Source organism: Phalaenopsis equestris, unplaced genomic scaffold, assembly GCF_001263595.1.
Source record: "Phalaenopsis equestris unplaced genomic scaffold, ASM126359v1 Scaffold206200, whole genome shotgun sequence".
NCBI classification, from domain to species: domain Eukaryota; kingdom Viridiplantae; phylum Streptophyta; class Magnoliopsida; order Asparagales; family Orchidaceae; genus Phalaenopsis; species Phalaenopsis equestris.
This window is the reverse complement of record NW_018225623.1, coordinates 64,115-78,260: the sequence shown is the minus strand read 5'-3', so window position 1 is coordinate 78,260 and position 14,146 is coordinate 64,115. Positions and strand designations below refer to the sequence as shown.

At 33.7% G+C, this 14,146-nt stretch overlaps 1 protein-coding gene across 1 annotated transcript in view; it reads left to right on the top strand.

Moving 5' to 3' along the window:
• LOC110036424 (transcription initiation factor TFIID subunit 13) overlaps nt 1-14,146 on the top strand; it is a 66,831-nt gene that overhangs the window by 25,926 nt on the left and 26,759 nt on the right. The window contains exon 4 of the mRNA XM_020740865.1: nt 5,093-5,152. Coding sequence (XP_020596524.1) covers nt 5,093-5,152 — 60 coding nt within the window. The remainder of the gene's footprint in view (nt 1-5,092; nt 5,153-14,146) is intronic.

Here is a 14,146-nt window from a genome sequence, read left to right as displayed (position 1 = left end):
TCCATTGAAGTTATTTTTTTGAAGAGCCATGTAATCATGACTAGAGTACGGTTCATTTAAAAGATCAATAAAAATTGCTTGATTCATATGAAACATATTATGAAATCTCATTGGATGACTCCTAAGCAGTTTATTTATCCACTTGTCCCCCTGTAAATGTTTACGTCATGCATTGAGTGTAAGGCATGTATGAATCATAATATTCAGTCAGCACACATATGACCGTTGCAATAAACTTTTTTTGCAACATTTTCTATGTTCTCTATCATTAGGATTCATTGCTGTAAATATTTTAAATATTGTTGCACAATAAATATTACACATGATATATTTGAGAATATAATAACACAAGTATTAATGTAACATCAAATGATATCACAAGTATAATATCATGACGTAATATATCACAAGTATAACATCACAACACAATATATGACAAGTATTAACATTTCAACACAATATATCACAAGTATAAGCATCACAACAGAAGATATCACAAATATTTACACCACAACAAAAGATATCCCAAGTACAAACATCACAATAGAGGATGCCACAAGTACTAACTTCACAACAAAAAATATCATGAGCTCATCACAAGTATCACAAGTAGAATAAAATATTACCGTATCAAATGAGATGACACATCACAAGTGTCAATATTAAAAATAATTATTCTACTAGAAAATATCTTCAAAAGAACTAACATCATGAGTAGTTTTACCAAAAAAGTCAAACATGAAAAGTAGTTGTCTACAAAATTATCAAGTGTACTCTGCTCAAAACACATAACTAATATGAATTAGTCATTGTGATTTTTTAGAAGAAGCACAAGTAATGAACCATTCTCGTAGATACAAGATATGAAAAACTCCTACTTGACAGGATCCATAAGTAGCTTCATTGAGTATAGATATAAGAGAATATCTTCATAAACTTCTGTTGTTTGTTCAAATATTTTTATTACAACAGGAATAGATGAAAGATGGTTGCACGGTGCATGCCTCAGAAGATAAGTTTGTGCATACTGTAACTAATTATAGTATTTGACTTCTTAGATATGCATGACTAACTTTTTTACTACGATTTGCCCTTGCTTTAAAGAAGGTAGAGTCTTAGTATAATTAGATTCATTATGTTTATTTATGTCATGTGATGACCTTTGAATATGATCCATTGGGCTTTTCATGTTCTTGCAAACCTTGAGGAGTCCAGCCATGTTCACCAGCTGCAACAACGCTACTAAACATGAGATCAAGCTTCTCCTCTAGCTCATGTTCGATTTTACCAAACCTAAATTTCTTAGTATTTGGCACAATTGGCCATTCATATAATCAAAGGAAAATTTGTCTAATAATTTTCCGTTTAAATGAAATAGAAATAAAAATGTCTTAAAATTTATTTTACCTCTGACTTCTCCTTCCACCAATCTGCCGATGCATTATGGTGTTTTTAGTTGGATCCCAACCAAACCCAATAGATCATCTTTAGCTCTTTCCATATTTTGCAATTTTTTTTTATCTGGTTCCATTTATTCTTTAATTGAGTTCGGTCATTTAATTTTCCAGTTCTCTTTTGAAAGTTTTTAATAATGTTTCGTCAACTTTCTTTGCTGAAATGTGTTGGTATATTATCTAATTTAATCTCTTTCAAACAAATGTAAAAAAAATCATTTTTGTTTCTTTTTCTCATAAAGCGGATGATGCGCTCTCTTGTGTTGCTCATTTGTTATTATATCTAACTGGTTGATATATATATTTAAATATTTCAATTATAGATAATAATTAATATTCTTCAAAATTTTCAAAAACAAATAGAAATAATTAAGAAAATCAAAGTTCATTACATCAATCTAACAAAAAAATATGAGAAAATATCACAAGTATAAACATAGAAGATAAATTAAATATTTCAACATAATTATTATCGAACATTAAAGAGAAGGATGACTTCTTTTATGAAGCTTTACATGCATGCCGCACAATTCCTATGAATTTACAAAGTTAGCGTAATTATATCATGTAGTTCATGTCTCGGGCAAACAATAGATATCACATTGATACATATGAAAGTACAACTTGCAAAATTATTGCTATTCTTTGAGATCCAACTGGGCATTTTTTTATGAGCTTTACATACATACCACACAATTCCTATGAATTTACAAATCTAACATTTAAATTCCAAATGTTTAGCAAAATGTAACACCTAAAACTTCAATGAAACCACAAAACTATCACTCCATTACTCATTGTTACAATCTTCTTCTTCATCCACAAAATCCAACAATCTCTCTCTCGCACAAGGAGGCTGACCTCGATTTCTCTAGCATTGTCGGCAACCAAGGAATTTACTGACTACTTTGCTTTCAACTGAATTATGAAAAGTTTTTTATGAATATCAAAAGTTCATTTTCTTTCTATTGAGTGCTAGGTATGTAGGGCAACCAACTCAAAAGCATGCGTAGGTTGACAAATTTGAATTTAAGTTGAAAAGAAAGTTGAAAATTTCAAAAGAATAGCAAAGTCTTGAATTGGCCGCACACTTCTAAAAGGAAAAATATTTTTTTAATTCATCTAATACTTTGTTTGGGCGACATTCAATGACATTAGGTTCAAGAGTTCAACCTGTTTCTTGGAGAACATGCGAACAATCTTACTTTCAATGATTTGACACGTCATGCATTTGGTTTACTCAGCCATTAAGCTGCAATTGGTGTGTGATGCCTTTTAGCATGTCCACAAATCAAGATTATGCTATATTTGATTTTGATCTTTTATATACAAAAAATGAGCTGCTATTTGAAAACATTCTGATTTAGCAAGATGACTACACGACACATTTTTGCTTTGATTTTCCATGTACAACAAACGAGCAAAAATAAAAGTATAATTACAAGAAAGACTAATAAAACAGAGAGCTTGCCTGATTATGTACTTCAAGGGGGACAGGTATGCCACTAGGCTTGAAATTGAAAAGACCAACCTCTCCAACTCCAACCAATCAACCAAATCACTGGGATGAAGTAAAAGCAACAAATAATCAGAAAGAGAAAGAGGGCTGAGAGAGAGAGAGAGAGAGAGAGAGAGAGATGTGAAAGAAGGGATAAGACAATGAAGCTATGGCAGGAATTGTGAGGAGGAATGCTACCTTGGGTGAAACAGGATGCGGTGACAGAGAATCACGATGGATGTAGGCTTTCTTGCGATTATTTGACGTAAAGGGGTCATGAATGAAGCTAGGGTACTGTGGGTGGGGGCTGTTTCAAGAACGAGGTGACATGGGTAAGCAAGAAAATAAAAAAGTGGAATGTCAGCTGCGTTCGCGTTTTAACAAATGGCAACCACGGGTTTGGAACGGGAGTGGTGAAAAGTTCTATCCAAACACTCTAAATCCCAGTTCAGGTTCTGAACTTGGGCCAAAAAACCGAAACAAATGCATCCTAAAATGAAAAGTTCAACGCATAATTTCCTTTATAAGGAACCGAAAAGTGAAGTTACTAGAAGAAAATATATGAGGCATATGAGAATAAAAAAAAAATGTGGATAAGAGCATCAGAAAAAGAACTATATAATATATTACTCAGTATTTTTATTTAGCATGAATTTTTTTTCAATGCACTGACGTTGGAGAGTTTTGATCACATTGTTGAGGCAATCAGACAATATGGACTGGGTCTTCGACCAACTTCTTTTCATAAGTTAAGAATTCTTTTATTTGAAAAGAAATTACAGTCAATTATGAATGATTTGGAAGATCATAAAAAAAATTGGGAAGAGAAGTGATGCACTCTTATGTCTGATAGATGTACTGATCGTAAATAACAATCTATAATTAATTTTTTAGTTAATTCATCTTCAAGCACTGTATTATTAGAATTCATAGATGCATCGAAATATTAAAAAATTGTGGTGAAACTGTTTGAACTCTTTGATGCATAGAGAGAAAATTGGAAAAAAAAAATGTGCTTCAATTGGTTACAGATAATCATTCTAGTTATGTTGCAAGTTTGTATTTTATTTTATCATAACTAAATGTAGATATATGTTATCTTTTTTTAAATTAAAGAATTTCAAAAAATTATTTTATATATTTATGTTAAATGCTAATGGAAAAAAAGACGCACATATATTGGACACTATCGACAACAGATCTTATGTTAGATGATATTGGAAAGATGAGTGAGGTGAAAAATACAATCCAAAAGCTTTGGAGTTAACTGGATATATATATATATATATGTGTGTGTGTGTGTGTGTGTGTGTGTGTAATCATGGACTTTTCCTTAACATGATGAGACATATACTAGTGCTGAATTGGTAAGGCCAGACGTCACTTTTTTGCAACTTCATTTTTACTCTTACCAGCATATATAAGTAAAATAGAAAATTTAAAGCATATGTTTGTTTCAAAAGATTGGAATAAGTCTAGATTTAGTGTTTATTTTAAAGGAAAAAAAAGGCCGAGAAGATCATCCTTAAATCTAATTTTTTGAATGAAGTCACTTACACTTTGAATGTTGAAATTCCAATTTTGAAGATGTTAAGATTAGTATATAATGACAAATGACTTGCAATGTGTTATATTTATGATACAATGGATAAAGTCAACGATGTAATTAATTGTGCATTTAGAGGAGATGAAAAAATGAGCGAAGTTCAAGATTCATCCAACAATAATAAAAAGAGAGTGCAATAGCTGTTTATCTAAAAAAAACAGCAAAATACATTAATTTCTTCATGAATCTTGACAACTTCAACTAAACTATAGAAGGAAGAATGTATTCAAATAGAGACTGGCCAAGCTAGCTTCATGCTTTAAAATTGGGGATGCTGATGTGATTTAAATTCTTGATGTTGTTGTGCCATACTCTTTGTTTGACTATCGGTTGTATAACTCTGCCATTTCTTTCATTCATGTTGATCCTTAACCCCACGTGGGAGATAAATATAAGGCACTATATTGTGATCTTAATTGTTTTGTTAGCAGTAATGTTTTCTAAAAAAACTATTTGTTAATTTTTTCTATCATCTGATTATCTTTATTAAATAGTGTTTGCACAATGCTTATAGCTTATTGATTTTTTTTGCAGCCCCTTCCAGAAACAGTTGCACTTGTTGAGGACATTGTTGTGGAGTATATCACTGATTTGGTAAGTGTTGTTTACAAACTACACATCTGTTGCTTATTGAATCTTTGTGATTCTGCACGACAGTAATAATAACTGCAAAAATAAAGTAAGGAAAATTATGTACGTGCCGTTGAAATCATGTATATTTACAATGTGGTAATAGATGCAAGAATAACTACACATGGAAGAAACCTATGAAATGCCCTTGAGCAGACATTTATTGCAAACTTGTTAAAATTTAGGAGTCTGCTTAGATGTGCAAAAACTGTCTTTCATATGATGAAATTTGTATGCAGATTCAATATTTTTGTGAAGATTACCCTAAAAAACAAGGTAAAATGAAAAAAAAATAAATAAAAAAAAGAAAAAAAACACCCAAAGATGTAAAACACCATACTTTTTCTGAAACACACCTAGTAAAGCGAAATTCGGCAATTTTACTAATTAATAGCGTTTTATCGAACTTTTGATGATACTATATTTCCTTGTGCAACAAATTATCTGTTAAACTTTATTTACGTACATAAAAACTGAAGTTTGATATTATAGTTCCTAGCTTAATTATCCTTGTGACGGAGGAAATGACAAAAAACTTGGTCTGTTTTGGACAGCTTTTTCAATTTTTTTCTTTTTTTGAAAACTGCTGCCTATCATCTGTTTAGCTTTTGCTTTCTTGCCTATTTTCAGAACTTTCTGTGGAGGGCAATTGCATTTGATAATCAAATCTACCAAAATGCAGTAGCTTTCGAGAAAGCTGCTATATAATTTTTGTTTTTTAAAAAATACTTCTAATAATTATCACAGCCCTTAAGAAAATTACTTTTCCTGTAACAAATTTATGATTATTTTTATAAAGAGCTATAGCTGCCCCAAATAGACCCTTACATTGGAGGCAATATTTCTTCATGCTGAAAACTTGATCATACAAATTTTTTTGTCCTCATCAATTGTGAACTTTCCCTTCTTCCAGATTCTTCAACACTATATAGTGAAGTGGGGAATTTCAAAGCCTTTTTTTGATTACACATCCATCATCCAGCTTTATAATGAATTCTTCAATCTGTTTTACGAGCTTAGATTATTCCCTATATGTGGCTTAGTATTCGAAACGGTGTTTATGTAAAAGGAGAATTTCATGCCAAGGCAAGATGAGTAATTGATGCAGGCCACCACTTTTATTCTATGTTCTGAATGGAATTTATATCATTACTTTCAATTTTTTCAAAATGTAATCAAATTTAATAAGACAATTCAAATGCCCTGCAAACACGAATGCTGAGTTTTATGGAAATACTAAGTGAGCATAGAGTTTTAGAAAACACAGCATGTTAGTTTGCTGGAGACAAAATTGAAATCATTCATATATCTGTTACTGTAACTTGGAAAAAAAAAAGTTTTAGACAGTTCAGAAGATTCGCTTGCATTCTTGATTTTTTTCATAGATCTCCCTATCACCCAATATTGACACAAAGCGAGTTGACAGAAAAAATTATTATGTATTTGATAAGAATAAAATTTCGGACGTGAGGATTCAATTTTTGATTGGCTTGCCTCTAAATAAATATTCATTTAATCAAAATTGGCCTTAATTTTCTATAATGTTTTTGATTGTTGCAGCCAACTTCATAAATCTTTTCTTTCAGAACATGAAATTGGAAAATTTAATTTAACAAGGTTGATTTCTGTGTATGTGCTTCTCCAAGCAAATTGATATTTTTTTTTAGGATCTACTTGACCCTAGAGAGATGTACAATGTTTTTAAATTTAATAGACATTGAAATCATACATGTGCTCTATGCCCAGAACTGATAAAAACTTGAAACCAATGGCATCATTTTATCAATTTTTTTCTGATGAAGTTTTCATTCAAACATTCAAGGAGAAATTTAAATTTTAAAGCCTAAGATAAATGTTTATAGGTATGGAAATGAGCGAAGCAAAAGTATACTTTTACTCAAGTTATCCCAGCTTTTGAAACAACGAAAACATAAACTTGATTTTCTTAGTAATTAAGTGCAGAAGATTATGTATATTCCTAAAACAAACCTAAAACAAACCCTTAATTAAACAAAAAAAAAAAGAAAAAAGAGAAGTGCAAAAGAGTCTTAAGTAATAAGACCTGTGATTATTTTGGCATGATAAATCAAAGAATTGATTTTCCTATCATGTATGCAATTAATAATGCCTTTTATTTATATGGTTAGTCACAAGTGCAACAATGTCTATAGTCATGTCATCATTTGGAAAAGATAAGGATGTTTTTCAAACCTTATTTATTGCAGTGGCCATGTGAATCAATTTAAATCTACGACGCTTAAATTGTGAGCTAATGGAATTATTATCATTGTTTCTTTTTTGAGATAGTACTAAATTTTACTGATTTAGATCAGAAGCATATTGATATTAAAGTTCCTCTCTCTCTCTCTCTCTCTATATATATATACGTGCCGCCTACCGTGACTCTTTGGTGGGCAGAGTTTGTAAGGCCCCTGAGATCACGTGCTCGATCCCGCCTATGTGCGGGATGAAATTCTCACGTATATGAAGTTGGTCGGGAGACTCGTGTAATAGCCTCTGACCAATCTTTATATATATATATAGAGAGAAAGAGACACACACACACATATATATAGACACACACACATATAATAGACATTCGGGTAGACATTTGCATTGAAGGCTCCAAATGAAGGCGAGGAGTCGGGTAGCCGAAGAAATGAAAGATGAAGCATAAGGGTTAGAAGCTAAGGAGCTTTGTTCGCCTATAAAATGTCACAAACGACTTATCTGTAGCACTGAGCGGCTTCTGGTGCAAAGGTTGAGCAGGTCCATAACTGGTGTCTGACTGATCAAGGAAAATACACTCTCATGATATCGTCGTTCTTCGAGCAGACATTCAGTGCGAAAGTAGATGACGAGCTGAGCTTAGAGGAAGAGATCAAATGAGAAGAAGAAGAAGAGTAGGGAAGAAGAGGCCGACCAACCCTAGCTGTGGCGTGAGACATCGTCTTCATTGCAGGGGAGGAGATTCAGTGTAGCTTGTGGAAGAGACGACGTCGGTCACAATAGCAGAGATGCTTGTGCGGGAGGGAGTCCAACTCTCGACTTGAATCTCACATTCAAAGGAGGTCTTGCGCCGAAAGAGAAGGGAAGAAGAAATTTGTCTAGGTCGGGCCAAGCTTTAGGGAGACCGAAATAATTAAGAGTTTAAATGATAAATTTAGGAATTTAATATATTATTAATTATTAATTATTAATAATAAGGTTTAATTAAATCAAGGTTCAAGAAAGAAATTTCAGTTTTTGATCGGGTGAAGGGTGGCGACAGCTAGAAAGATTAGGATTTGATTTATTTAAGCTCTAATTGTTTATTAAATATTTGAGATAATATTAAATTTAATGAGTTTAATTGTGATTTAATAATATATATACATACCTACATACATATATATGTACACACATACATATATACATACATACATATACATATATATATGTATGTCTATATATATATATATATACAAAAAAGCCCAAGGGCTAATTCATTAAAGTGAAAAGATACAGATAAGTTGTATGTGTGGGCCAAAAAATAGGCATCCACATGGTATAACACACAAAAAAGTAAAAAAAGGTACATATAAAAATAAAGAAAACCCAAAACTACTAGGGCGCTGAAAAAGTGAAGGTCATCCCAATCTGGTCCTACCTCTGGCTCTAGTTCTCGGTAGGGATCCAACTAACAAGTTGGTAAGGTGCGTACCATTACCCGAAGTAACCAAAGCATCATTCATGAGACTCCTGAGCTCAAGTAAATCTCCATTCTTCTTCTTCTTCCTGGAAGTGTAAACCTGTCATTCCTCATCCGAAAATCAGTCTGATGAGGTGGTAGAGCTGTAGCAGAAGGATTACCAACCGTAGTACCCACAATAGGTTATGATATATGTGAAGTATGAGTTGCCTCTACACCGAATACTTCCTGAAGAAGAGGAGTTGCGATGTTCTTCTGATTATCAATCTGAACACTATTATTTGTAGATAATAGTCCTTCAGTATTGTTTTCTACGGGGTTTGAAGGTGCCAACATCACGTCAATCTCAGTAACAGTAGTAGCAGTATCATGGGGGGGGGGTCCATAGGGGCATTAATCACCTCCTGTCTGGTAGTATCCTTCCCAGGCGGAACTAAAATGTCTAGAGCATGGGTTTAGACCCTTCCTTATTCACTTGAACCTTGGATTTCAAATTAGGGTGAAGCTTGTGACATTTATCAATGATATGACCAAACATCTTACAGTGGGTACAATATGAAGGTCTGTGTTTCATAACAATTTGTTGCCAATATCCATTATGAGTTATACCTAGCCAGATTTCAGTAACATCAGGTAAAGTGATATCCCTTTCCAGAAGTATTCTAGCCACAGAAGGTCTGTTTAGATTGAAAGGGTAGATCTAGCTTCATAGGGTCCCCAAGGATGACCCCAATAGAGTAGAGAACCTAATGATGAAAACAGTGAAGCTTGAGATCAGGTAGACTAAACCATACCGGTATAGTGAGAGTTTCATGATTTGAGTCGAAATCAAGACCACCTGATCAAAGATGGAGAGAGGAACCAGTCCCCAGCGGAGTCGCCAGAATTTGTCGGCCGTTTTATTCTTCAACTTAACTTTCGTAGTTTGAAAAGATGATGATTTCGTGATTTTGAAAATAATTTAAATATAAATATAACTTTTTTTTAAAGAAGTAATGTTTTTTTTAATTTTTAAAATAAGTGAGACCAAACGAGTCTCACATTTTCAGATAGTTTAGATGATTTAACACAATACTTTTCAGATTTTGTAAAACAAGCCACCAAATCTCTCAGGTTTTGCAAAATAAGCATGGGAAAGTTTCAGATTTTGTAAAACAAGCCACCAAATCTCTCAGGTTTTGCAAAATAAGCATGGGAAAGTTTCAGATTTTGTAAAACAAGCCACCAAATCTCTCAGGTTTTGCAAAATAAGCATGGGAAAGTTTCAGATTTTGTAAAACAAGCCACCAAATCTCTCAGGTTTTGCAAAATAAGCATGGGAAAGTTTCAGATTTTGTAAAACAAGCCACCAAATCTCTCAGGTTTTGCAAAATAAGCATGGGAAAGTTTCAGATTTTGTAAAACAAGCCACCAAATCTCTCAGGTTTTGCAAAATAAGCATGGGAAAGTTTCAGATTTTGTAAAACAAGCCACCAAATCTCTCAGGTTTTGCAAAATAAGCATGGGAAAGTTTCAGATTTTGTAAAACAAGCCACCAAATCTCTCAGGTTTTGCAAAATAAGCATGGGAAAGTTTCAGATTTTGTAAAACAAGCCACCAAATCTCTCAGGTTTTGCAAAATAAGCATGGGAAAGTTTCAGATTTTGTAAAACAAGCCACCAAATCTCTCAGGTTTTGCAAAATAAGCATGGGAAAGTTTCAGATTTTGTAAAACAAGCCACCAAATCTCTCAGGTTTTGCAAAATAAGCATGGGAAAGTTTCAGATTTTGTAAAACAAGCCACCAAATCTCTCAGGTTTTGCAAAATAAGCATGGGAAAGTTTCAGATTTTGTAAAACAAGCCACCAAATCTCTCAGGTTTTGCAAAATAAGCATGGGAAAGTTTCAGATTTTGTAAAACAAGCCACCAAATCTCTCAGGTTTTGCAAAATAAGCATGGGAAAGTTTCAGATTTTGTAAAACAAGCCACCAAATCTCTCAGGTTTTGCAAAATAAGCATGGGAAAGTTTCAGATTTTGTAAAACAAGCCACCAAATCTCTCAGGTTTTGCAAAATAAGCATGGGAAAGTTTCAGATTTTGTAAAACAAGCCACCAAATCTCTCAGGTTTTGCAAAATAAGCATGGGAAAGTTTCAGATTTTGTAAAACAAGCCACCAAATCTCTCAGGTTTTGCAAAATAAGCATGGGAAAGTTTCAGATTTTGTAAAACAAGCCACCAAATCTCTCAGGTTTTGCAAAATAAGCATGGGAAAGTTTCAGATTTTGTAAAACAAGCCACCAAATCTCTCAGGTTTTGCAAAATAAGCATGGGAAAGTTTCAGATTTTGTAAAACAAGCCACCAAATCTCTCAGGTTTTGCAAAATAAGCATGGGAAAGTTTCAGATTTTGTAAAACAAGCCACCAAATCTCTCAGGTTTTGCAAAATAAGCATGGGAAAGTTTCAGATTTTGTAAAACAAGCCACCAAATCTCTCAGGTTTTGCAAAATAAGCATGGGAAAGTTTCAGATTTTGTAAAACAAGCCACCAAATCTCTCAGGTTTTGCAAAATAAGCATGGGAAAGTTTCAGATTTTGTAAAACAAGCCACCAAATCTCTCAGGTTTTGCAAAATAAGCATGGGAAAGTTTCAGATTTTGTAAAACAAGCCACCAAATCTCTCAGGTTTTGCAAAATAAGCATGGGAAAGTTTCAGATTTTGTAAAACAAGCCACCAAATCTCTCAGGTTTTGCAAAATAAGCATGGGAAAGTTTCAGATTTTGTAAAACAAGCCACCAAATCTCTCAGGTTTTGCAAAATAAGCATGGGAAAGTTTCAGATTTTGTAAAACAAGCCACCAAATCTCTCAGGTTTTGCAAAATAAGCATGGGAAAGTTTCAGATTTTGTAAAACAAGCCACCAAATCTCTCAGGTTTTGCAAAATAAGCATGGGAAAGTTTCAGATTTTGTAAAACAAGCCACCAAATCTCTCAGGTTTTGCAAAATAAGCATGGGAAAGTTTCAGATTTTGTAAAACAAGCCACCAAATCTCTCAGGTTTTGCAAAATAAGCATGGGAAAGTTTCAGATTTTGTAAAACAAGCCACCAAATCTCTCAGGTTTTGCAAAATAAGCATGGGAAAGTTTCAGATTTTGTAAAACAAGCCACCAAATCTCTCAGGTTTTGCAAAATAAGCATGGGAAAGTTTCAGATTTTGTAAAACAAGCCACCAAATCTCTCAGGTTTTGCAAAATAAGCATGGGAAAGTTTCAGATTTTGTAAAACAAGCCACCAAATCTCTCAGGTTTTGCAAAATAAGCATGGGAAAGTTTCAGATTTTGTAAAACAAGCCACCAAATCTCTCAGGTTTTGCAAAATAAGCATGGGAAAGTTTCAGATTTTGTAAAACAAGCCACCAAATCTCTCAGGTTTTGCAAAATAAGCATGGGAAAGTTTCAGATTTTGTAAAACAAGCCACCAAATCTCTCAGGTTTTGCAAAATAAGCATGGGAAAGTTTCAGATTTTGTAAAACAAGCCACCAAATCTCTCAGGTTTTGCAAAATAAGCATGGGAAAGTTTCAGATTTTGTAAAACAAGCCACCAAATCTCTCAGGTTTTGCAAAATAAGCATGGGAAAGTTTCAGATTTTGTAAAACAAGCCACCAAATCTCTCAGGTTTTGCAAAATAAGCATGGGAAAGTTTCAGATTTTGTAAAACAAGCCACCAAATCTCTCAGGTTTTGCAAAATAAGCATGGGAAAGTTTCAGATTTTGTAAAACAAGCCACCAAATCTCTCAGGTTTTGCAAAATAAGCATGGGAAAGTTTCAGATTTTGTAAAACAAGCCACCAAATCTCTCAGGTTTTGCAAAATAAGCATGGGAAAGTTTCAGATTTTGTAAAACAAGCCACCAAATCTCTCAGGTTTTGCAAAATAAGCATGGGAAAGTTTCAGATTTTGTAAAACAAGCCACCAAATCTCTCAGGTTTTGCAAAATAAGCATGGGAAAGTTTCAGATTTTGTAAAACAAGCCACCAAATCTCTCAGGTTTTGCAAAATAAGCATGGGAAAGTTTCAGATTTTGTAAAACAAGCCACCAAATCTCTCAGGTTTTGCAAAATAAGCATGGGAAAGTTTCAGATTTTGTAAAACAAGCCACCAAATCTCTCAGGTTTTGCAAAATAAGCATGGGAAGGTTTCAGATTTTGTAAAACAAGCCACCAAATCTCTCAGGTTTTGCAAAATAAGCATGGGAAGGTTTCAGATTTTGTAAAACAAGCCACCAAATCTCTCAGGTTTTGCAAAATAAGCATGGGAAAGTTTCAGATTTTGTAAAACAAGCCACCCAAGAGTTTCATATTTTGCAGAAAAAAAACACCCAAATATTTCAGATTTCACAAATAAACCACCCAAGAGTTTTCATATTTTGCAAAAAGAACACCCAAATATTTCAGATTTTTGCAAAAACATAGCCCAAATGTTTCAGATTTTGCAAATACATAGCAAATGAGAAGTATGTATGTAAAGAATTGAATGGAACATGCACAAAGAATAAAATGGCATGTATGTGTACTTCTCATATTACCCAAGCAACCAAATCAAAGATCTAAATCGGATTAGTTGATATGCATGAATCAACTCTAAAAAAAAAATCATTGCAGTAGCTTTCATGGTTAATGTTAAATAGTAAGGGCAGATGACCATAAAGCAGTGACAGCAACGCTAATTACTCCAGTATTGCCTCAAGAATCTTATCCCTCATAGTTCAATATTTTGCAATAAAGACAGTGATGTTACTGAGTGTGTAAGAGAGGAAAAGAGGCTACCTCTTGGCGCAGATCCAAAATAAATGCAAGAATAAACCCAGAAAAGTTTCTGTAACGCCTTCTTCTATCAAAGCTTCCACCTAAAATGTTAATGGCCAAGCAAGTAACCAGGCAACCAAGCAACCAAGCAACCAAGCGAAGGTATCAAGTGAACCAGCAAGAAGCCCAACAAGCCACAAAAATCCAGCAGCACTTCCCCCTTCTCTAAAATTTTCGGCCCCGGAAAAACTCCACAATTTTTTTTTACAACACTTCCAAAAGAGCTCAAGAACACAAGATGAACAGATCAAAGAAAAAAAAAATCGAATATCGAACTAAGGAGATTTAGAAGAGATTTCGGCAGCACCTCCACCTTCTCAAAAATTTTCGGCCAACCCTAGAACTCCCCGAAATGGGGTTTTTATAGCAGGAGAGGGAGGAGGAAGAACACCATCGCTTACCTGGGCGGTGAGCCGAGCCAA